Source organism: Schistocerca nitens, chromosome 11 (assembly GCF_023898315.1).
Source record: "Schistocerca nitens isolate TAMUIC-IGC-003100 chromosome 11, iqSchNite1.1, whole genome shotgun sequence".
NCBI classification, from domain to species: domain Eukaryota; kingdom Metazoa; phylum Arthropoda; class Insecta; order Orthoptera; family Acrididae; genus Schistocerca; species Schistocerca nitens.
The window spans coordinates 74,117,895-74,140,114 of record NC_064624.1 but is presented as its reverse complement, the minus strand read 5'-3'; the positions used below and the strand labels follow the sequence as shown (position 1 = coordinate 74,140,114).

General features: G+C 41.8%; 1 protein-coding gene across 3 annotated transcripts in view; it reads right to left on the bottom strand.

Annotated features, from left to right (window-relative positions):
- LOC126213067 (zinc finger protein 99-like) overlaps positions 1 to 22,220 on the bottom strand; it is a 205,315-nt gene that overhangs the window by 128,021 nt on the left and 55,074 nt on the right. For all 3 annotated transcript variants that reach the window (XM_049940648.1, XM_049940650.1, XM_049940649.1), the window contains exon 4: positions 20,763 to 20,804. In XM_049940648.1, coding sequence (XP_049796605.1) covers positions 20,763 to 20,804 — 42 coding nt within the window. The remainder of the gene's footprint in view (positions 1 to 20,762; positions 20,805 to 22,220) is intronic.

Below are 22,220 nucleotides of genomic sequence, written 5' to 3'. Positions count from 1 at the left end.
GAGGAGGAGGAGGAGGAGGAGGATGGTGGTACTGATGTGGCCATCCTTTATGTAGACGTCAACATACAGAAAAAGGGCTTGATGGGTTGAGGAAGATCACATGAAATGAATGAGCAAGAAGCTATTGAGGTTTTGGAGGGATGTGGATAGGGCGTCTCACCCTCAGTCCATATCATAAAGATACCGTCAATGAATCTGATTTAGGTGAGGGATGTGGGATTCTGGGTAGTTGGGAGGATTCCTTCAGATGTCTGATTAATAGTTTGGCATGGGATGGTACCACAAAGACACCAATTGTGGTACCATATATTTGTTTGTAGGTGTTGCCTCCAAAGGAGAATTAATTTGTGGGTAAGGACATAGTTGGTCATGGTGACCAGGAAGGAGGCTGTATGTTTGGAGTCAAGACAGTTGGAAAGGTAGTGTTCCATAGCAGCAAGGCCATGGGCATTGGGGATGTTAGTGTATAGGATACAGCATTCACAGTGAATGATTGGCAGTAAAAGAACAGCATCTGTGGAGAGTTTTGGAGATAATGGTTGGTGTCTATATGGCAGCGTAGGTTACAAGTAATAGAATAAATGTATTGGTCCATAAGGGCAGAGATTCTCCCTATGGAAGCACAGTAAGCACTTACAATGGGGATGTCTTGGGTAGTTGGATTTATGGACTTTAGGAAGCATTTAGAAGGTAGGAGCACAGGAATGGTGGGAGTGGGCAGAGTGACAGACACAAGAGAAAGGTTCTGGGATTTGAGGAGGGACTGGAGATTTTCCTGGATTTCTGGAATGGTGTCACTGTGTCAGGGTTCATAGGTGGACATATTTGACATTGCATTTCTAACAACAACAAGTCCTATGGTGGAGCCTTATAAGCAGATAAGATTACAAGGCCAGGATGAGTTGAGGGTGGTGTACTGCAGCTCTTTCTGCTTGTCTAAGGTTGATTTCTTCAATAACTGTGTACATCTACCTCTGCAAGATTATGCTGTAGTTTGTAATTAAATGCCATGCAGAGGGTTCCCTGAACTACCTTCAGGCTATTTCTCTATGGGTCCTCTCTTGAATGGCACATGGGAAATGTGAGCACTTAAACTTCCTGTTCAAGCTCTGATTTATTTTATTATGAAGATCATTATTCCTTAAGCCAGTGGACGTCCACCTCCAGTCCCATCTGATGCAGATCCCACAATACATAGCAACATTCCAAGATAGGGTAGACAAGTGTGGTGTCAGCAGTCTTTTAGTAGACATGTTGCACTTTCTAAGTGTTCTGCCAATAAATCACTGTCTTATTTATGTGATCGTTCCAATTTAAGTTGTGTGTCATTGTAATGCCTAAGTATTTAGTTGATTTACAGCCTTCAGATTTGTGGATTTATAATGTACCAGAAATTTTGTGACTTTCATTTAATACTAATGTGGATGACTTCACACTTTTCACTGTTTAGTGTCAATTTCCACTTTTGCACCATACAGATATCTTTTCTAATTCACTTTGCAATTAGTTCTGATAATTTTATTACTTTACAAAATGGTAAATGAAAGCATAATCTCAAAACAACTCATGAGGGCTGCTCAGATTGTCTCCTTTATGTAGGTCAGAAGCAGCAGGAGGCCTGCAGCTCTTTCTTGTGGAATGCCAGATATTACTTCTGTATTACTTGATGACTTTCCGTCAATTACTACAACCTTTGACGTTTCTGACAGGAACTCACAAATCCAGCCACACAACTGAGGCAATAGTCCATAAGCATGCAATTCCATTAGATGTCGCTTGGGAAGAACAGTGTCAAAAGCCTTCTGGAAAACTAAAAATATAGAACCAATTTGACATCCTCTGTCAATAGCACTCATTAATTCATGAGATTAAAGACATAGTTGTGTCTCACAAGAATGATCTTTTCTGAATCTCCATTGACTGTCAATACATCATTTCCATTGGGGTAATTCATAATGTTTGAACATGATATATGTTACAAAATCGTACTGAAAATTGTAAATTGATGTATGTTATACGAGTCTGTAATTCAGGGGATTACTCCTATTTTCTTTCTTGTGCATTTTTGTGACGTGTGTAGCTTTCCAGTCATTAGATGTGGATCTTTTGGTGAGTGAACGGTTGTATATGATTGCTAAATATGGAGCTATTGTATCAGCATACTATGAAAGGAACCTGACTGACATACAACCTGGAAGCTGCTTCACTAGACTGAGAATATCTACTTCTAAGTTACTCATGTTGACAGTCATTGGTTCGAATTATGGAATATTTACTTTATCATCTCTGGTGAATGAATTTCGTAAAACTGTTTAGTAACTCTTCTTCAGAAGCACTGCCATCAGTAACATCACCATTGTTATTGTATAGTGAAGGTATTTATCATATCTTGCTGCTGGTGCACCTTACATACAACCAGAATCTCCGAGTTTTTTGCCAGATTCTGAGAAAGGGTTTTGTTATAACACATAGCCCCCATACCGGTGAAGGTGCTTCGTGTGTGTGTGTGTGTGTGTGTGTGTGTGTGTGTGTGTGTGTGTGTGTGTGTGTGTGTGTGTGTGTGTTTTGAACCATTTACCTATTAAGATTGAATCCTTTACCTATTAAGATTCAATTCTTGCTTTGAAGTTCAGTTTATTTGGTATATATCTCCCAACTGCCGTTAATGTTATTTCTCTGAATACAAAACACATCTGGTTTATGCTTAAGTAGTCTGATCAGGAGTGGAGACTGTCTCTTAGAAAAGCATAAAGTGTAATTTTATCTGCTTTTTTAAATATATGTACTTTGCATTTATTTTTAGTGTTTTCAGATGTTATGGTATTCAGACTTGCTATAACTGTGTGGTCACTAATCCCTGTATCCATCATGATACCCCCTATTTGCTCTGGATTATTTGTTCCTAAGAAATAGCAGCCATTTAAATTTTAAGTTGACTGCTGAACTCACTGTTCAAAATAATTTTCTGAGAAAGCATTCAGTACCATTTCTGTTGACATTTTGTGCCTGCTGCCAGCTTTAAACATGTATTTTTGCCAACATATTGAGGGTAGATTGAAGTCACCATCAACTATAACTTTATGAGTGGGGTACCTATTTGAAATAAGACTCAAGTTTTCTTTTAAACTGTTCAGCAACTGTATGATGCGAGTCAGGGGTTTCGTGAAAGGAACCAATTATTAATTTATTCCGGTTGTCAAGCAAAGGAACTATCTACTTCAATTTCTCTACAAGGTAAATACTACTGACAGCAATAAACACTCCATCACAAACTGTATTTAATCAATCCATTCTGAACATGGTTAGGTGCTTTGTAAAAATTTCGGCTGACTTTATGTCTTGCTTTAGTTAGTTTCCCATACCTGTAACGATATGAGCTTCAGTGCTTTCTATTAGCACTTGGAGCGACACAGCTATGTCAATTTACAACTACAATACTGGTTATTGCTAGGTCTACCTTCTTGTGTTTGCCCTGCACTCTGTTAATTGAGGCCCTTTCTGTAGTTTCCCTGAGACCCTCTAATTTAAATAACCACCCAGTCCCCTCCACACAGCCCCCATACCGGTGAAGCTGCTTTGTGTGTGTGTGTGTGTGTGTGTGTGTGTGTGTGTGTGTGTGTGTTTTGAATCATTTACCTATTAAGATTGAATCCTTTACCTATTAAGATTCAACCCTTTACCTATTAAGTGGAATCTGAAAACCCATCAACCAATGGTGCAAGTCGAGGAATCTGTAGCATACCTGGTCACAGAACAGTCTGAGCTTCTGGTTCACATCCTCCAGTCAGTTCTGTACCAAATGACAACAGTCAGTTCTGTACCAAATGACAACTGTCAGTTCCGTCAACAATGCTACAGATGGTGAGATCCGCCATAATTTCGCAAGCAAGACTGGCAGTTTTTGCCACTTAAGCTAGCCACATGAAACAAGACAGAATACCTTCTGATCTGAAGCAACAAGCATCATTAGTACTGACATGAGCCAACACCTGCAGTTGGCTGCGCCCTGTGTTCATGGCATCTGGAAGCACTCTTTCCAGCTCTGGAATGATTCCTCCCAGAATGCACACTGGATTCCTTACCCTACTTGGTAGCCGTATCCCTAGGCAGCCACATTACACACCTAATTTTGGAGCCCCCAACTACCAGTATGGGGGCTGTGTGGAGGGGACTGGGTGGTTATTTAGATTAGAGGGTGTCAGGGAAACTGCCATGAGCCACACTGAAATGTATGACAGCCCCAGTATTTAAGAGGCAGAGGTTGAACTGAGACAGTAAGGTTTCGACTTGTTAGTCTCAGCCAGTAAGCACAGTGCAACCCCACAAGGAGTTATGGGTGTTAAAATCTACCAAAAGTAGGAAAGGTTTAGGGAGTTGATCAATCAGTGCAGCTAATACATTCAGGGGTACTGCACCATCCGGAGGAATACATTGCAGACAGTTATTTCCTGTGACGTCATTGTGACAGCTACAGCTTCCAGAGTGGTTTGAAGGGGCACAGGTTTAGTTCACCATGGACTGAATTTGGGACAAAAATGCGAACTCCACCTGACACTCAATTATAGTCGCTATGGTTCCTGTAATATCCCTTATAGCTGCGGAGGGCAGGGGTCCACATTGCCAGGAACCGGGTTTCCTGGAGGGCAATGCTGACAGCAGGTGTAAAGCGTAACATTTGCTGTAGCTCATCCAGGCAGTGGAAAAAATATCCAAAATTCCATTGTAGGATGAGGTCATCGTGAGACTGGGAAGGCATGGAACATCCAATGTGGTAGTTTACGCCTCGGAGTCACCTACTGCTACCGACTTAGTGCCTGAGCAGTCTATTACCATTGTGCCTGGCGAGACCTAGGTCCTTGGCGGACGTCAGAATCTCCACCCCCATCCTCAGACACAGAGCTTGTAGGTAGCGGTGGTGTGGGTGCCACCACAATTTCCTTGGTCTTAGGGGTTTTCTTTCTGGATTTCCCTCGCTGCTCCTTGGGTTTCCCTGGCTGGAAGGACTTCAGTGGCTCAGTTTCCAGGACTGAGGATTAGCGTGAAGCCCTACGACCTGTTGCTTTTGGGCTCTTCAGCCATTGGCGGGTGTCAACTTTCTCACAAGCAGAAACCTGGGAAGGGAGTGATCCAAGGGGGGGGGGGGGTTGCTCCCGAAGTAGGTGGTGCACGAGCAACAGGGAGGGAAATGCCCCCCCCCCTCACACCATCAATGGGGCAGGTGTAGTCTTCCGGCTCTGAGAGGTGACTGGGGTTGGCAGAGCTGATGGAGCCAGAACTGTTGTAGCGGTGGCTTAAGATGATGTCAAAGGCACAGGATGCAGGTGTTCAAATTTTCTCTTAGACTCAGTGTAGGTCAGTCGGTCCAGGGTCTTGTACTCCATGATTTTCCTTTCTTTCTGGATAATCCTGCAGTCTGGCGAGCAAGGCAAATGGTGCTCTCCACAGTTGACACAGATAGGAGGTGGAGTACATGGAGTATTGGGATGTGATGGGCGTCCACAATCTCGACATGTGATGCTGGAAGTACAGCAGAAAGACACACGGCTGAATTTCCAGCACTTAAAGCACCGCATCAGGGGAGGGATATAGGGCTTTACATCACAGTGCTAGAACATCACCTTGACCTTCTCGGGCAATGTATCACGCTCAGAGGCCAAGATGAAGGCACCAGTGACAACTTTACTATCCCTCAGACCCCACTGGACATGCCAGATGAAATGTACACCCAGTCATTCTAGACTAGCGTGCAGCTCATCGTCAAACTGCAAAAAAAGGTCCCTGTGAAATATGATATCATGGACCACAGGGCATGATGGACTTACAGGGCATGATGGTTACAGAAACATCCCCCAGCTTGTCACAAGCGAATAATGCCCATGATTAGGCAGAGGGCGCTGTTCTGATCAAGACTGAGCCAGATCTAACTTTGGACAAGCCCTCCACCTCCCCAAACTCGTCCTCTAAACGCTCAACAAAAAACTGAGGCTTCATTGTCATGAAAGATTCCCCATCAGCTCTCACTCTCGAAAATACAAGGTACCGGGTCGAATAAAATCTGCTGCCATCCTTAGCCTGCCATTCCTCCCATGGTGTGGCCAGGAAGGGGTACGATTTGGGGTCATGCTTCTGGGCACTGAATTGAGCTCGTAAACACTTAGAGACTGCTGGTGTTTCACCACCAGCAAGAGATGATGGACTACGCTTCATCATGTGTCATCCGCCCTGATGCCATACACTCCTCCCCTCGGCCACCACCCAGCCGCAGCAAAGGCCACCTGGCAGGATGGCCATTGCCGGGAGTCTTGATGCCCCAGGGGCATAGGCATGTACCCCCTGACATATGTGGGGAATTAACAGCACAGGCATCAACAAAGCAAAGCAATCCCTGTGTTATCAGGGGGCTATAACCAACAGGATACATGGTGGCCCCCACCACAAGAGACTGGCTACCATGCTGGACATCAGGTGCAAGGATGTACATGGTAATCGACAATGCAGAAAGTGACACTGCATAGTGAATGGTGGAAAATGCACCCAGGAAGGTGTCCTCGCCCAAGAGATGGAGAATAGGTGGGACTGCTATGCAACAACAAGAAAGTATGATGTTTAGCTTCACCATGCAATAATTGCCACTATCTCCTAAATCGAACAATGTCACAACAGCAGAAAACTTCGGGCCGTAATAAGTCACCTTCCACAGTAGAAACTATCACCCAAGTAACTTACAGCTGGAACAAGTACTTCACTTGTGTGAAGCATTTACTATACTTACTTCAGCCAGTCTTTAGAAGTTTTCATGTCCCTATTCGTTATTACTGGGTGATGTCAGTTGCATAGTTTTGTGGAGATGCTGGGGAAACTGCCCAATGTCTGCAAAGTGCTACATGATCTATTTGATGTGGTCAACAGGCTTCAAGCTTCTGCAGTTATCAGATCTCTCTGGCAATGATTACGGCACCTCTGAAGCATGGTGTCACTAGAAGACCTGAGTACCATGCACTTTGTGATGCTGATTCACATTCACCTGTCAGTAAATAGGTGCCAGTGGTGGAACAGCAAATCTCTGGATGGAAAGTGAGTGTGAGGACTGGTTGTAAAGCTATCCATATACACCTTAACAACAAGTATGAGGTGTTTATTTTTGTTGATAGGCTGCCCAAATGAATGTAATTCACTTCATCATGTTGTGATTGGGAAAAATCTTCCTACATGCTCCTCACTTATGTGGTGCCCCAATGGAAGAAGTGTGGCAGTTCCCTCAGGCTAAAAGCAATCTACTCAGAAGAGAAGACCCACATCAGAACTACGCATTATCCAGGGGCTCATTTGAGATGTGGAATATGCCCTATTGGTATCTACTGACCACAGTAGGAGCAGACAGCTGCTAATCATATGTTTCCTATCTGCATTAGTGAGACTGGGAAAATGAAGTCAGTCTAAAAAGAAGATTGCTTGCAAAACACTTGTAAAACCCATGTTAGATTGTTGCTGAAGTGTGTGGGACACCAGAGGACATTCAATGAATAAAAAGTAAAGCGAAGGCAGTCACATTTTTGTCTGACCTCAAGGAAGAGTGCAATGTGAATCATGAAACTACACTGGCACACACTTGAATGTAAAATGTGAATTCTATTTACAAAGTTTGAAACATCAACTTTAGGTGATGAATCTTACTTCTCTCTCTCCTGCAAGGGCCATGAAAACAAGGTTACACTAATTACAGTGAACACAAAGGAGTTTAAACAACCATTTCCCCGCCTTTCCATGTGCCAATGGAATGACAACAAGTCCTAATAATTGGTACCCTTTGCCGTACACTTCACAGTGGTTTGTAGAGTATGGATATAGGTGATGGAAGTATGAATGAGAAGTGTGTTTGTAACTATCGATGAGTCACTTGCACTACTCAATAAAATGAAGTAAAATATATACACCATAAGCAATTATTTCATAAATCAATAATTTGTCAGCATTTCCAAACATTATCACAGATTGTCATCGTTCCAACTTTCAGATTTCCATTAGGAAATATTTCTAACTGCCAGTTTATCAAAAAGTAGACTGTTGACATCATTCAGATGAGAAATACACAATGCACATTTTGTGAAAGACTACATAACAATATATTTTAGTTATATCCACACTGGGTGTGAGGTTGTCATTGTGTTAAGTTTGCAAGATAAAAGAAAAACGTAACCACTTACAATGCAACAGTACTTTTCCTTTTAATTAGCACTTTTGCAATATCACCAATTTGAGTATATAATACCCTCAAAAGAAAGAATAAATGTATGAAAGAGTGTACATTTCTATTGCCTGTGGTTACATACATAAAGCTAAGATTCAGTTGACTTTTTCTAACATTAGTTGCCTATCTTGGGTATTTTCATTTGTGATAGGAGAACAAAAGGGAATAAATATTTGACATATAACAGCACTCATTATATTCCAGTTGAATCTAAAATCATTATTTGCTCTCTATTTGAATTTTTGGTTTGAGAATCATTTTTTAAAAAAATACCACTGAGAAGAAATGGACCTAAGTTTCTAACAGAATACCTTCTGCTGTCAGAACATTTCATGCACCATGAGCTGCAACAAAGATTCTATAAATTTAAGGTTATTTATAAGTTTATGTTACACAGGAATATCCTCTTAATTTGTTTATTTCCTTGACTACTGACTCATTTGGCTTGAGGCAACGTTCTATTGGTTAATGCTTAGGTGAAGTACTGTGTTACAGGCCTTGAGCAATGCTGTGCCAATTATCTTCACTTTAGGCAGAGTATCCACTGCTTTTACTAAACAATTACTGATAAGGCAAACAATTTTGTTTGTTCCTAGAAATCTCAATGCTGCACAATTTTCACCCTCGCAGATGATGATCAGGGCAAACGAAAAATCTCTAAAAGAAACTGTTTTAAGTTTGCAATTATTATAATAGTTCATTAATTAATCTCAGACTTTGATCAGCCTGAATATTTCTATAAACACTCTCAGAAGGACTGAGTAGCGGACTTGATGAAAATTCCGTATTAAATGCAAGAAACTTGTGATTTGCACCATTATGTCAACACTTTGTGATCCATTTATTTGTCAGGTGTAATCTAGATGTGTACTTAAGTCCTTCCTTTAAGTTAACTTTGTGTGTGCTAGAGTGCAAAGGAATGAGTGTTTTCATGTGTCTTTTTGGCTTTGTTTTGTGTTTATTAGCTCAGGTATATTTTACATGGACAAAGAGGCATCTCTCTTCTCCCTCCCCCCCCCCCCCCACTTCCTTTCTATGCATTAGGTTAGTAACAGAAATGAGGCCCCACCCCCACCCAAATGGGGACCACATGTTATGTGAACCATTGGGATATTCCACCCTGCTGGTTTTTGGTTCCAATTCACAGTGAGTCATAACCTGTTTTTTGTATGCTCTGAGTGGAGTGACACTTTGCTGATGGATGTTTGTGAATATCGTTCATAGCTCTTAACTAAGCCTTATGCTACCAGTGATAAGATAGCTCCTAGCTTTAACTGCGGTCTTAATGTGTTAAGTTGTTGAGAATACTTCAGTTCTTCGGCCCAAATGAAGCATTCCAAGAAATTCTTTAGGATTTGCTATGCATTACTGATGATAGTGCTTGAGTGTATTATTTTATCCATGGTTGGAGTTTTATTTTGCTCTTTTGGAAATTCTAGTGTGGTGTGCACTCCACAGAATACGGTTAGGCTGAGGAAGGGTGCTTTTAATCGTGTGAGAATGGTGAGGGTTATTATGACTTCGCGCACGTGTGTGTGTGTGTGTGTGTGTGTGTGTGTGTGTGTGGGCGCACGCGCACGCGTGTGTGTGGGCCCGTGTGTGCGCGTGTCTGTGCATGTGCGCGTGTGAGATTTCTTTTCATTTATTGCACTTTACTTTCCCATTATAGAGTCAGCTTTGTTCTGGTGATGTCCCACGTGTCCTTTATTCTGCAAGCCTTCTGTTCCATGATGCCATCTCTAAATATTGCCTATTCTAGTTCAATTGATTCAACACTAGGTGCATTAATTGCACTATAGCATTTTTGTGTTTTGTGGGTGCCCTTGGTAACTGCCTTTGTTTATTGGGGACCACATGTACCTTGAACCACTGGGATATTTCACCCTGCTGGTCTTGGTACCAATTCATGGTGATTCATAACCTGTTCATTCTCGCAGTCATGTTCCCTCATTGATTCTACACATTTCTCATCATCTTTTATTTCTAATTAGAATGGTTAAATATGAGTCTGCCGTCTGGTAAATTTGGTTCTTTGTATGTCGTGTGCGCAAATTCGACATTGGGTATCTATCATAATGAGATGTTTCAATCTGTATAGATCTCTTTGTGATTAGTGCTTGGACATAATGATGGTGGTTTGTTCCATTTAACTTTTCTTTTCATTTCAAACTAGACTGGATGAATGAAGTTGTGTTTCTTGTTTCTTTTCCTTTTTTTCCTCATGTACGTCTAGTTAAAATGTGCATCCTAAGTTCAATTTATCAAAGCAGATCAATTTACTTCATGTTCAGGCACCATTTAAGTATTCTGATAGGATCTCCACCCAAAATTCTTTGTGGCTATCTGGGAATAAATGTGTTTAGTAAAAGCTCATATTGTGTGTCCTGTTACTTCATTTACAGTCCATCCCCAGTAGCCGAGTGGTCAGCGCGACAGACTGTCAATCCTAAGGGCCCAGGTTCAATTCCTGGCTGGGTCGGAGATTTTCTCCACTCAGGAACTGTGTGTTGTGTTGTCCTAATCATCATCATTTCATCCCCATCAACATGCAAGCCACCGAAGTGGCATGAAATCTAAAGATTTGCACCAGGCGGGCAGTCTACCCGACGGGAGGCCCTCGTCACACGCCATTATTATTATTATTATTATTATTATTATTATTATTACTTCATTTACAGTGCACCAAATAACTGTTTAATTTGCAAGTTAATGTGTTTCATGCCTCTGTTCTTTATAATATTAGCTTGCTTTTAAATGCTGCATAAATACCAGCTTTTGACCAATTTTTGAGTTCACTTAACAATACCAAACTCAGCAATTTTATCTAGCTCACTACAGTTGGAATTTGATTAACTTTTCTTTTAAACAAGTACTTTAATTTCCAGTTCAGTCTTTTCTCATATACTAGGAAGGGCTTGGACTGGTGGTGACCTTGTAATTTAATTGAGCATTTGTCTCTTTTAGGTGGCTGTATTTGTGCACACACATTCAGTGGACATGCAAATTGGAACTTAACTCATATGAACTTAGTCAAGCACCAGTAGAAGGTTATAGATGTGTAGCTAACACCATCAACTACCTTTCAAGCCACTACAAGCTCATTGTCAGGTGTGTTACATGAATATAATCTCAGCTATGTGGAACTAAATTGAATATTTGTGGTGCATGCAGAAATAATGGAAATTTAGTTAATGGTACAGAAAATTTTATTAAACAAAAACTTTGTTTCATATACTAACACTGCACTGCCTCATGGTATCCATGACAAATTCATTCTGAGTGTACATTTTTCAATTTATACACAGTATTTAGCTGCACTTGGTTTCGTACCTATTCATAGCAAATAAACACAGAACGTAAGTACAAACAATTTGAATAATACATATTGCACTTTGCCACATCACAACCCTTTGCTTGAGTGGCACTATGTTACAGAATAAATATCTACCGGCACAGATGATGGCTCCGAGTTGTGTGCTCTTACACTGACATATGCATGAAATATGAATCAAAAAGTACCGAAGACAAACACAAATAGAATGAAATACATTCCACATGATTAAAAACTGTGGATGAGCTATCATATATAATAGAGCTTTTCTTTGCATGGCCATGTTAAAACAAATATAACAAAGAGCAAACCAATTATGAGAAGATGAACAAAGTCCCATAGTTGTCACACGAATGAGCAAATATACTTATCTTTTTATTTCCTGTTTTGGTGCCAGGAAGTATTGATAATTCTGTGAAAAAGTTGTGGTGATTCTGTTTGTTAAGGATCTTTTGAAGTGATAATCACCTGTAAACACAAACCTGTAACTGTTTGTCAACAATGGAGGCGTGCGTGAATGGACCTCGAGGATAGGTGGTAAAAGTAAGGACTCCAGACAGAAGAGATCAGATGTGAACTGCAATTGTAAGCCCTCAATTGGGCCGCCGATGCGGGAGATGAACCGCTAAGGGTGGGAAAAGGAGACCGTAATTCAGATATGCAGGAGAATTACGAACGTGTGCAACATCACTGGCGAGTAGTTCTTCAATAGAGGGACTCCAGCCTCCACTATGACACTTGTCACCAGACTCATCCTAAAAGCTCCCGTCACTCGTCCAACACCACAGTGGTGCACTGTGTCGAGTAAACACAATGCTGAGGGTGCTGCAGAACCATAAACCAGACTCCCATATTCAAGGCTGGATTCAACAAGGGCTCTGTAGAGCTGCAGCAGCGTAGAGCAATCCGCACCCCAGCTGGTGTTGCTCAGGCATTGAGATGCTGCCAGCACTTCTGCTTAAGCCAACAAAGGTGAGGTAACCAAGTCAATCGGGCGGCAAAAACCAGTCCTAAGAATCGATATGTCTCCACTACAGTGAGTGGATTGTCATTAAGGTAAGGTTCTGGTTTCCGTTGAACAGTACGACATTAACAGAAGTGCATAACACACGACTTTGCAGCTGAAAACTGGAAGCTGTGGGCTACAGCCCATGACTGCGCCTTGGGGATGGCTCCCTGTACTCATCAATCACAAAAACCAGTACTGGAGAAGCATTACGAAATGCAGAAGTTGTCTGCATACAGCGAAGGTGAGATGGATGACCCCACAGCTGCCACTAGGTCGTTAATGGCCACTAAAAATGAGTGACACTCAATACAGAGCCCTGTGGGACTCCATTCTCCTGGATATACATGGATCTATGGCAGGCACCAACTTGGATATGGAAAGTACGGAGCGACAGGAAGTTTTGGATAAAAATCGGAAGTGGGCTGTGGAGGCCCCACTCATTCAATGTGACAAGGATATGATGTCGCCAGGTCATTTCATACGCTTTTCGTAAATAAAAAAGGCAGCAACTAAGTGTTGGCATCTGGGAAACGCTGTTCGGATGGCAGACTCGAGGGACATAAGATTATCAGTGGTAGGCAGCCCTGGCAAAAACCGCCCTAGCATGGAGCCAGTAGGTCACGTGACTTCAGGACCCAACCCAACCGCTGACACACCATATGTTGCAGCAGTTTATAAAGAATGTTAGTGAGGCTGATAGCTATCAACATCAAGTGGGTTTTTGCCAGTTTTGAGCGCTGGACTGATGGTGCTCTCCCACCATTGCGATGGAAAGACACCATCGCAACAGATCCCGTTGAAGATGATGAGAAGATGTAGCTTGCAGTCAGATGAGAGATATTTAATTATCTGACTGTGGATCCCATTTGGCCCAGGAGTTGTGTCAGAGCACTGAAGAGCTCCCATTCTGTAAATGGGGCATTATAGGGTTCACTGTGGTTTGAAGTGAATGAGAAAACTTTCGCTTCTATCCGCCATTTGAGAGTGCGAAAGGCTGGGGGGTAATTTTGCAACACTCAGGCTCAGCAATCGCATTTGCATCAGTGGATAACACACCATTGATGATAACACCAGGGACACTTGTTAAGGCCTGGTACCCAAAAACAAATCTGATCTTCATCCAAACTTGGGAAGGTGACGTATGGCACCCAATGGTAAAGACATACCTCTCCCAACACTCCTGTTTCCGTCTTTTTATAAGCTGGTGAACACTGGCATGGAGCTGTTTAAAGGTTATGAGGTGCTCTAGTTATGGGTGTCGCTTATGTCACTGCAGAGCTTGCTGACGCTCTTTAATTGCCTCAGCGACTTCCGGCGACCACCAAGAGACTGGCTTTCACCGGCGGCACCCTAAAGAACGAGGGATCGCGTTTCCTGCCGCAGAAACGATCGTTGTAGTGACCTACTCAACCAAAATGTGGATGGCATCATGTGGCGGAGATTCAATGGTGACAGCAGAGGTGAAGGCTACACAGTCTGCCCTGTTTAAAGCCCATCTGGGTAGGCATTCGTGGACTTGACACCGGGGGAGTGACAGGAAAATGGAGAAGTGGTCACTACCACACAGGTTGTCATGTGCTCTACAGTGGATAGATGGATGAAGGCCAGGACTGCAGACCGAGAGACCAATGGCCGAACAGGTGCCATGTGCCACGTGAATGTGGGGAGGGGGGGGGGGGTAGGTCTGTATTTAACAGGTAGAGGTCGAGTTGGGACAGTAAATTTTCGACATTTCTACCTGTCAGTCAGTAAGCATGGTGCCACCCCACAAGGGGTTATGAGTGTTAAAGTCTCCCAATACATTCAGGGGTACTGCATCATCTGGAGGAAGATATACATTGCAGATAGAACAAGGACGATGCAGGAAATAACTGACAGCCACAGCTTCAAGAGGGGTTTGAAGGGGCACAGTTTCACTACCGACTGAGTCTAGAACATAAACGCAAACTCCACCAGACACCCTATTATATTCGCTACAGTTCTTGTAATATCCTCTGTAGCCGCGAAGGGCAGAAGCCCTCATTGCCAGGAACCATGTTTCCTAGAGGGCAATGCAGAAAGTAGGTGTCAAGCTTAAAAGTTGCTGTAGCTCAGCCAAGTGGTGGAAAAAAACCGTCGCAATTCCGTTGGAGGATAACGTGATCATGAGACTGGGAAGGCAGTCTACACCTCAGGGTCACCTGCTGCCACCGGATGAGTACCTGTGCGGTCAACATCCATTGTGTTTGAGGGTCCAGGGAGATCTAGGTCCTCAGTGGATGCCAGAATCTCCACTACATCCTCAGAAGCAGAAATTGTAGGCAGCTGTTGTGTGGGTGCCACCATAATTCCCTTGGTCTTGGGGTGGTGGTCTTTTTGGATTTCTCTGACTGGAAGAGCTTCACTGATTCAGTCTCTGAGACTGAGGATGAGCATGATGCCCTACAACCAGCTGCTGTTGGGCACTTCAGGTGTCGTCTTGCCCACTAGCACAAATCTGGGAAGGGAGTGATGCAAGGGACATCTTCCTAGCGAGAAGTGCTGAAGAACAATTACACTTCTCCAGCTGAGAAGTGGGGACTGGTGTCCCCGATGACTGGGGAGCAGTGCACCCAAGGTAGGTGGTGCAGGAGCAATAGTGAGGGAATTGCCACCCCCCCCCCCCTCCCCCACCATCAAAGGAGCAGGTGTAGTCTTCTTCAGGCTCTGACAGCCGGCTGTAATTTGCAGAACTGATGGTGCTACAACTGTTCTCATAGTTGCGATGTAAGACGATGTCACAGCCACAGGCTGTAGGTGTTCGGATTTCCTCTTAGCTTCAGTGTAGGTCGGTCAGTCCAAAGTCTTGTATTCCATGATTTTCCTTTCTTGTTGTAAAATTTGCAGTCTGGCAAGAAAGGGGAATGATGCTCCCTGCAGTCGACACAGATGGGAGGCGGGGCACATGGTGTATTAAGATGCAAAGGACGTCCACAATCTCGACATGTGATGCTGGAAGTACAGTTGGAAGACATATGAATGAACTTCCAGCACTTACGGCGCCACATATGGGGAGTTGGAAGACATATGAATGAACTTCCAGCACTTACGGCGCCACATATGGGGATGGATATATGGCTAGACATCATCACAGCAGTAGACCATCACCTTGACCTTTGCGGGCAATGTGTCACCCTCGAAGGCCAAGATGAAGGCACCGGTAGCAAGCTGATTATCCCTCGGATCCAGATGCATGCGCTGGACGAAATGAGCTCCTCGTCACCCTAAGTTGGCATGCAGCTCATCATCGGACTGCAAAAGAAGGTACCTGTGGAATATAATACCCTGGACTATATTTAAGCTCTTATGGGGTGTGATGGTAACAAACATCCTCCACCTTGTCACAAGCGAGTAATGCCAGTGACTTGGCTGAGGATGCTGTTTTGATCGAGACTGACCCAGAGTGCATTTTGGACAATCCCTCCACATCCCCAAACTTGTCCCCTAAATGCTCTACAAAAAGCTGAGGCTTCATCGAAACAAAGGCGTCCCCATCAGCTCTCATACATGCGAGGTGCTGGGGCGAATAAAGTTCACTGCCATCCTTAGCCTGGTGTTCCTCCCATGGTGTGGTCAGGGAGGGGAACAATTTAGGGTCGTACTTCTTTGCATTGCAGTGAGACTTGGAATGCTTAGAGACTGCTGGTGTTTCATCACCAGCAAGTGATGATGTGGTATGTTTCATCATGCATCATCCACCCTTATGCCATACACTCCGATCAGGGGGCCTCCCCACAGGTGCCAAGCAGCCACAGCAAAGGCCACCTGTCAGGATGGCCATTGTCGGGAGTCCCGATGCCCCTGGGGGATGGGCATCTACTCGTTGGCATATGTGGGGAGTTAACAGCACAGGCATCATCAGAGTGATCCTTGTGTGGTCAAGGGACTACAACCATCAGGGTATATGGCAGCCCCACCAGAAAGGACTGACTACCACGCTGGATATCAGGTGGAAAGGAGCTAAGAAGTCCATTATCGTCATCAGCGCAGAAAGCGATACTGCACAGTGAAAGGAAAACGCATCTAGGAGGGTGACCTGGCTCAACAGCTGGAGAATGAGCAGAAGTGCAGATCCATGTCGACGAAGGATGCAAGAGGTCTTAACGCACGATGGACGCGAAGCACCACGTAAGGCGCCCTTCCCTAATTGGCTTGCTCTTCAGGAAAATTCTGAAAAAGGGAGGTCAAACCCTGCAGGGGATCATCACATAAAGGCTGAAACATGTGAGACTCATTTTAGTCACCACTTACGACAGGAAGGAATATGTCCAGCCTATTCATACCCCCGGATCTGCAGGGGAACATGTTTGTAGGTTATGTTTCTAGTTTTAACCCATAATATCTCCTGTAATAGTATCAGAGTTTTTTGAAAAACCTGTACACTGAAAGAAATACAGAGCAGTTCCAGCATGGTAGGTTATACTGGGTGTCAATAGTTTTGATAGCATGTTATCTACTACAGGTAACCCGTTTTGCCTGAGGGCTTTCAGCGCTCTGTCAAATTCTTTCTGCAGCATCATATTATCCACCCCATCTTCAACTGCCTCTTCCCTTTCAATAACATTTTCTACAAATTTCCTTCCACTAGTTAGCTCATCTATATATTCTTTCAGTGTTTCAACACTCCCTTCCTTGATTAATACTGGCTTATCACCTGAACTATTGATATTTGTTCAGTTGCTTTTCTTTGCTCTGAGGGTTTCTTCAATTCTCCTGTAAGTGCTAATCATAGTCATGTACATTTCCACATCTTCACATGTATCTCCTCCAGTCACTCCTTCTTTGCCAGTTTTACTTTTCTATCAATCTCATTTTTAAGTAACTGTATTCACTTTTGTCTGCTTCTATTTTCTATTTTCTCGTTTCATTAACTGAATATAGTTAACACACACTTAGCTGTAGATCATGATTCATGGTAAGGTATTGGGAAACTAGTTTGCATACAAAAGAAATTTCAATGATTTTTAGTAATGTACACTTCATTTCAGTGAAGCATGGGCAATAAAAGCTGGAAAGGAATAAAAATAAAAGCTCCAGGAATTAAGTTTTCAATAAGAGGTGCTGACTTTAGAGTATCTGACATGATTAGGAGTATAAGTCACACAAGAACTCTGACATAGAAACACAAATGAACAGATCAACGCATATAGAAATAAATGAAGGATTGAAGATTGAATAAAAATAGAATGTGCACAATACTGACCAATTGGAAAAAAATCAACAGGCAGACCAAGAAATAGATGGAGGGAGCAAACAACCAACCAACCAACTATAGATGCACTGAGCAAGATGATGTAATAGGTCCTAATATCGGAGGAGGAGGAGGAAGAAGAAATATGGCTAGCAGGTAGCCGTATCTATATTCTGCAAATCACTGTCACATTTGTGGCAGAGTGCTTTTTATTATACCATATATCACATTCCTTCCTGTTCCAGCACAGATGGATTACAGAAATAATATCTGCTTGCACACCTCTGTGAAGCTGACGTTTGCCTGATTTTGCACAGTCTTTAGAGGACAGATACAGCAGGAACAGAGGAATCTTCATAATTTCTACCTTGAAAGATGGTTCTTGAAGTATTCTTTGTAGGTTCTCAAAAGATGTACACATTTATCTTATTATGTACACCTGTTAAGATTTTTCAAAAAAAATTTATCCCTTTTCTCCAGTTTTACAAATCTTTGAGCATCTGCCCTGTCCTTTAGTGTACAAGATCAGTAGCTCTATTTAGTGTGAACAGAAAGAAGTCTCAAACACTCAAGCACTATTCAAAGAAGGGTGGAAGGTAAGGGTTTAATATAAGTCAAAAACAAGATAATTAAAGTTGGAGCACAAGCCCAGATTAGAGAAGGAATTCAGCCTTGCCCTTTCAAAGGACCTGTCCCGGCATTTGCCATAAGTGAATTAGGGAAATCATGGAAAACTCAGATCTGTATGGCTGTTTGGGGATTTGAACCATTCATCCTGAATGTGAGACCAGTGTGCTAACTATTGTGCCACCACACTTGGTATATTCAGCTAAGCTGATTTGTATGCATACTGTAGTTTCCCAATACCTTACCATGAATCACGATCTACAACTAAGCCTATGTGGTGGTTCCATGTCTTATCTCCACACATGGTTACTCCTAAAGTAATTGTATGACATGACTGGCTAGCTGTGACTAAAATCCTGTAGTCAAAGGATACCTTCACTTCACTTCTCATAAACTACACAACTTTTCAGTCTCGGTGTTAACGCTACTTTCCAGCCTCTGTGCCTGGTATATATTTTGCCAAGATTTAACTGACTGAATATTTATGGAATTTTTACCAGGCAGTCATCTCTCTTGAATAACTGCAGTATCTCAAAAAGCCTGGGATTTCAAACAACGCAACTTCCCAAACCATTAGCGTACAAGATGAATAGCAGTGGTCCAAACATTATCTCCTGAAGCACACTATATACTACTCCAGCATCTCTAAATAACTGTTCATACATGATAACCTACAGTGTGCTGTCTGTCAGGATCTTTTGGATGAATTGCAAACACTGCTTCATGTTCCATATGAATGTATTTTCTTTAGATGTCAGGTTCGTACAGAATTAAAGTCTTTTAGAAGTCAAGGCCTACTGAATCAGCCTCTCATACTTTGTAAAAGTCATTGGAGATATCGTGTGATGAGCATGAGCTGAACGTCACGTGATCAATATTTTTGGAATTCATGCAGATTTCCAAAGAGGAGGTTCTTTTGCTCCAGATATGTCACTATGCCTGAAATCAGAGACTGTTCCATTATTCTACAATCAAATATTCAGTGACATACGATAGTTGTGCTGTGGATCAGTTCTACACCTGTCTTTATGTGGAGATGTGATCTGTATTCTTGCCCAATCACAGGGAATATACCTTCCCTCAAGATATTTGCAGTAAATTATGGTCAACATCAGAGATAACTCATTCACAAATTCTATAAAGAACTTGACAGGGACTTAATCAGTCCTGAGTCTTCAGAAATTTGAGATGAATTTCAAAACCTCTCGTAACGTTTATTGTGTCACAAACAGCAGTGATATGGCTACTTTAAAAGTCAACAGTCTGTAATTTCCTCCATAAGGAAACATTTCAAGAGATAACTCAAAATATTTTGTTTCTTCTATTTCAGTTTCTCCCACTCCCTAATTTCTGGACACTATTGTTTGAGATACTCACAGCCTTAGTATTGAATTTATTGGGGCTTCAGGACAAGCCCTCTGGCAGTAATTTCCTATAATAGATAATGAAAGTTACTTCTGTTACCCTTCTGATACAAACTTTTACAGTAACCATCTGGCTAAATGGATTACAGTGTCTTGTACCTCTTGTGAAGTAGGTTCTGTTTCTCATATACATCTTCCTTAGACTGTCAATATCCCAAAGAACTCCATCTTCAAGTATAAAACATTTAAAACTGTGATTTTCCCCAACCAATTATGGGATGATTAAAATATCTTCTAACTGTTACAGCATGACTTGCATGCATATGTACTGCAGAGCTATGGAAAAAGGTTCTGTCTAAAGCTATCAGCTTCTTCTGCAGCTAAGTCTGGTGGCCGACAGAAGGCTTTAGCTACAAATTTTATCTCATTAACAATGCCATTCTGAGTGCTGTTGATTTAAGCTTATTGCCTTCCACTACAAATACACTAAATTCCACCATATGCACTTATACTTAAAAACACTGAGACTTGCCCCAAAAATACACACTATTAGGTTACACTTAGCAGAGACTAATGTGTATTGCTGCACATGGGTTCAACTCTTTAAATACCAGGGTTTCGTTGTTCTCCAGCACATCTCATACATAATCCTAAGTAAAAAATAGCTGTGTAAGCCATTATCAAACTAGGGCCTACTGCATTTTGCAGCTTTTTGTGACTGCACATTTGTCTGTAATCTGTCTCATATACTGAGAATGTATAAATAATGGAAATGTGAATTCCATCAAGTCTTCACTACATTGCATAAAGAACAGTTCACATGTAGCTGAACTTACTTCTGTCTAAGAATACTCCTCCTTTCCTCTTAATTTCAAAGCACTACTTGTGCACTTCAGTAAAAACTCAACCAGAGGTAGTTATATTCCTGAGGAAATGAATGCATTAATAGTCATTAACATGTATTTGTGACTCACCTCCTCCTTAATTATCTGAGGATGAAATTCAGGAACACATAACTGTAACAAAGAAAAACATGGAGAAATAAAATCATACTTGAAGAAATGATGGTGATTAGCTTCATTAATATCACTTCACATGCAGTATATACACTGTTTCAGTACATGAAAAAATTCTTAAATGGAATATCAACAGAAAATAATTTCCTATTACTGTCACAAGACAATGACATAAAATAGTACCTAATTAAAATATGACTCAAAATTATACATTTCACTGAAAGTTGGTTGGTTTTGGGGAAGGAGACCAGACAGCGTGGTCATCGGTCTCATCGGATTAGGGAAGGATGGGGAAGGAAGTCAGCCGTGCCCTTTCAGAGGAACCATCCCGGCATTTGCCGGGAGTGATTTAGGGAAATCACGGAAAACCTAAATCAGGATGGCCGGACGCGGGATTGAACCGTCGTCCTCCCGAATGCGTTCACTGAAAGTAACTGATTTGTGTTTTCATTACCGTCAGTTATGCATCAATAACACATACATTAGGTAACAGGAAGGAAAGTCTTCAAGGACAAGAAACATGTCAAGATATACATTACTAGCCCAAAGAAGTAACTGCAAGAATCTTCTGCAAAACATACTAACGACAAATTAAGACTAATGCTAATTCACTGACACTGATAATTATAGCTGCTATTGGATTACTTTATATACAAACTAGAAGAGCAGTTTCTTTGGAATAAAATACATTGCTCCTCCTCGTACAATACTACAGGTTGCTTTTTTAGAACTTGAAATTAAGCATTTATGTAGCACATTTTTGTGTCATACTGGCAAAGTCAAAATCTGTTTAATATGAACATTAACAGTCAAGTAGAATTAATACAGCTCATTTTAAAATTGGTATAAAACAAAGGAGGGTTAAAAAGGTTTTATAATAGTTGTGGTTATTTAATGTCCTGTCTGATAGCCACTGGGAAAATGTTACACTTTTGCATCCAAATACAAAACTCCATTCTGAACCCTGGATAGGGATGAATATTCTATATCTATATTATATTTACCTGAAGAGTTGTGTTTGCAACTGCACAGTTCATTCTGATTATAAATCACACATCCCATTATGGAGTACATTCATCAGTAAGAACAAGAATCTTTTGCTCCCTCAAGATGACCAACTATTAACTTAATACAATATTTTCACATCATACTAAAGTATACTAAGTATTTTTTATACTAGTGATCATGTGAGACAACACAAAGAGATTTGTAAATGCAAATCAGGCAAAATTAAGTTTTTTTTTCAACATACACACACTGGTGCTATTTCAGTATGTTGTCCATGTGGATGCCTGGGAACACCACATATGTAGGTATCTTCATCTAGTGTATGCTCACTGATATTTAGTTCTGTAATTTTTCAGTTATTTTTATTTGTTTGCGACTGAGACACATTAGTATTTATATCATCACAAG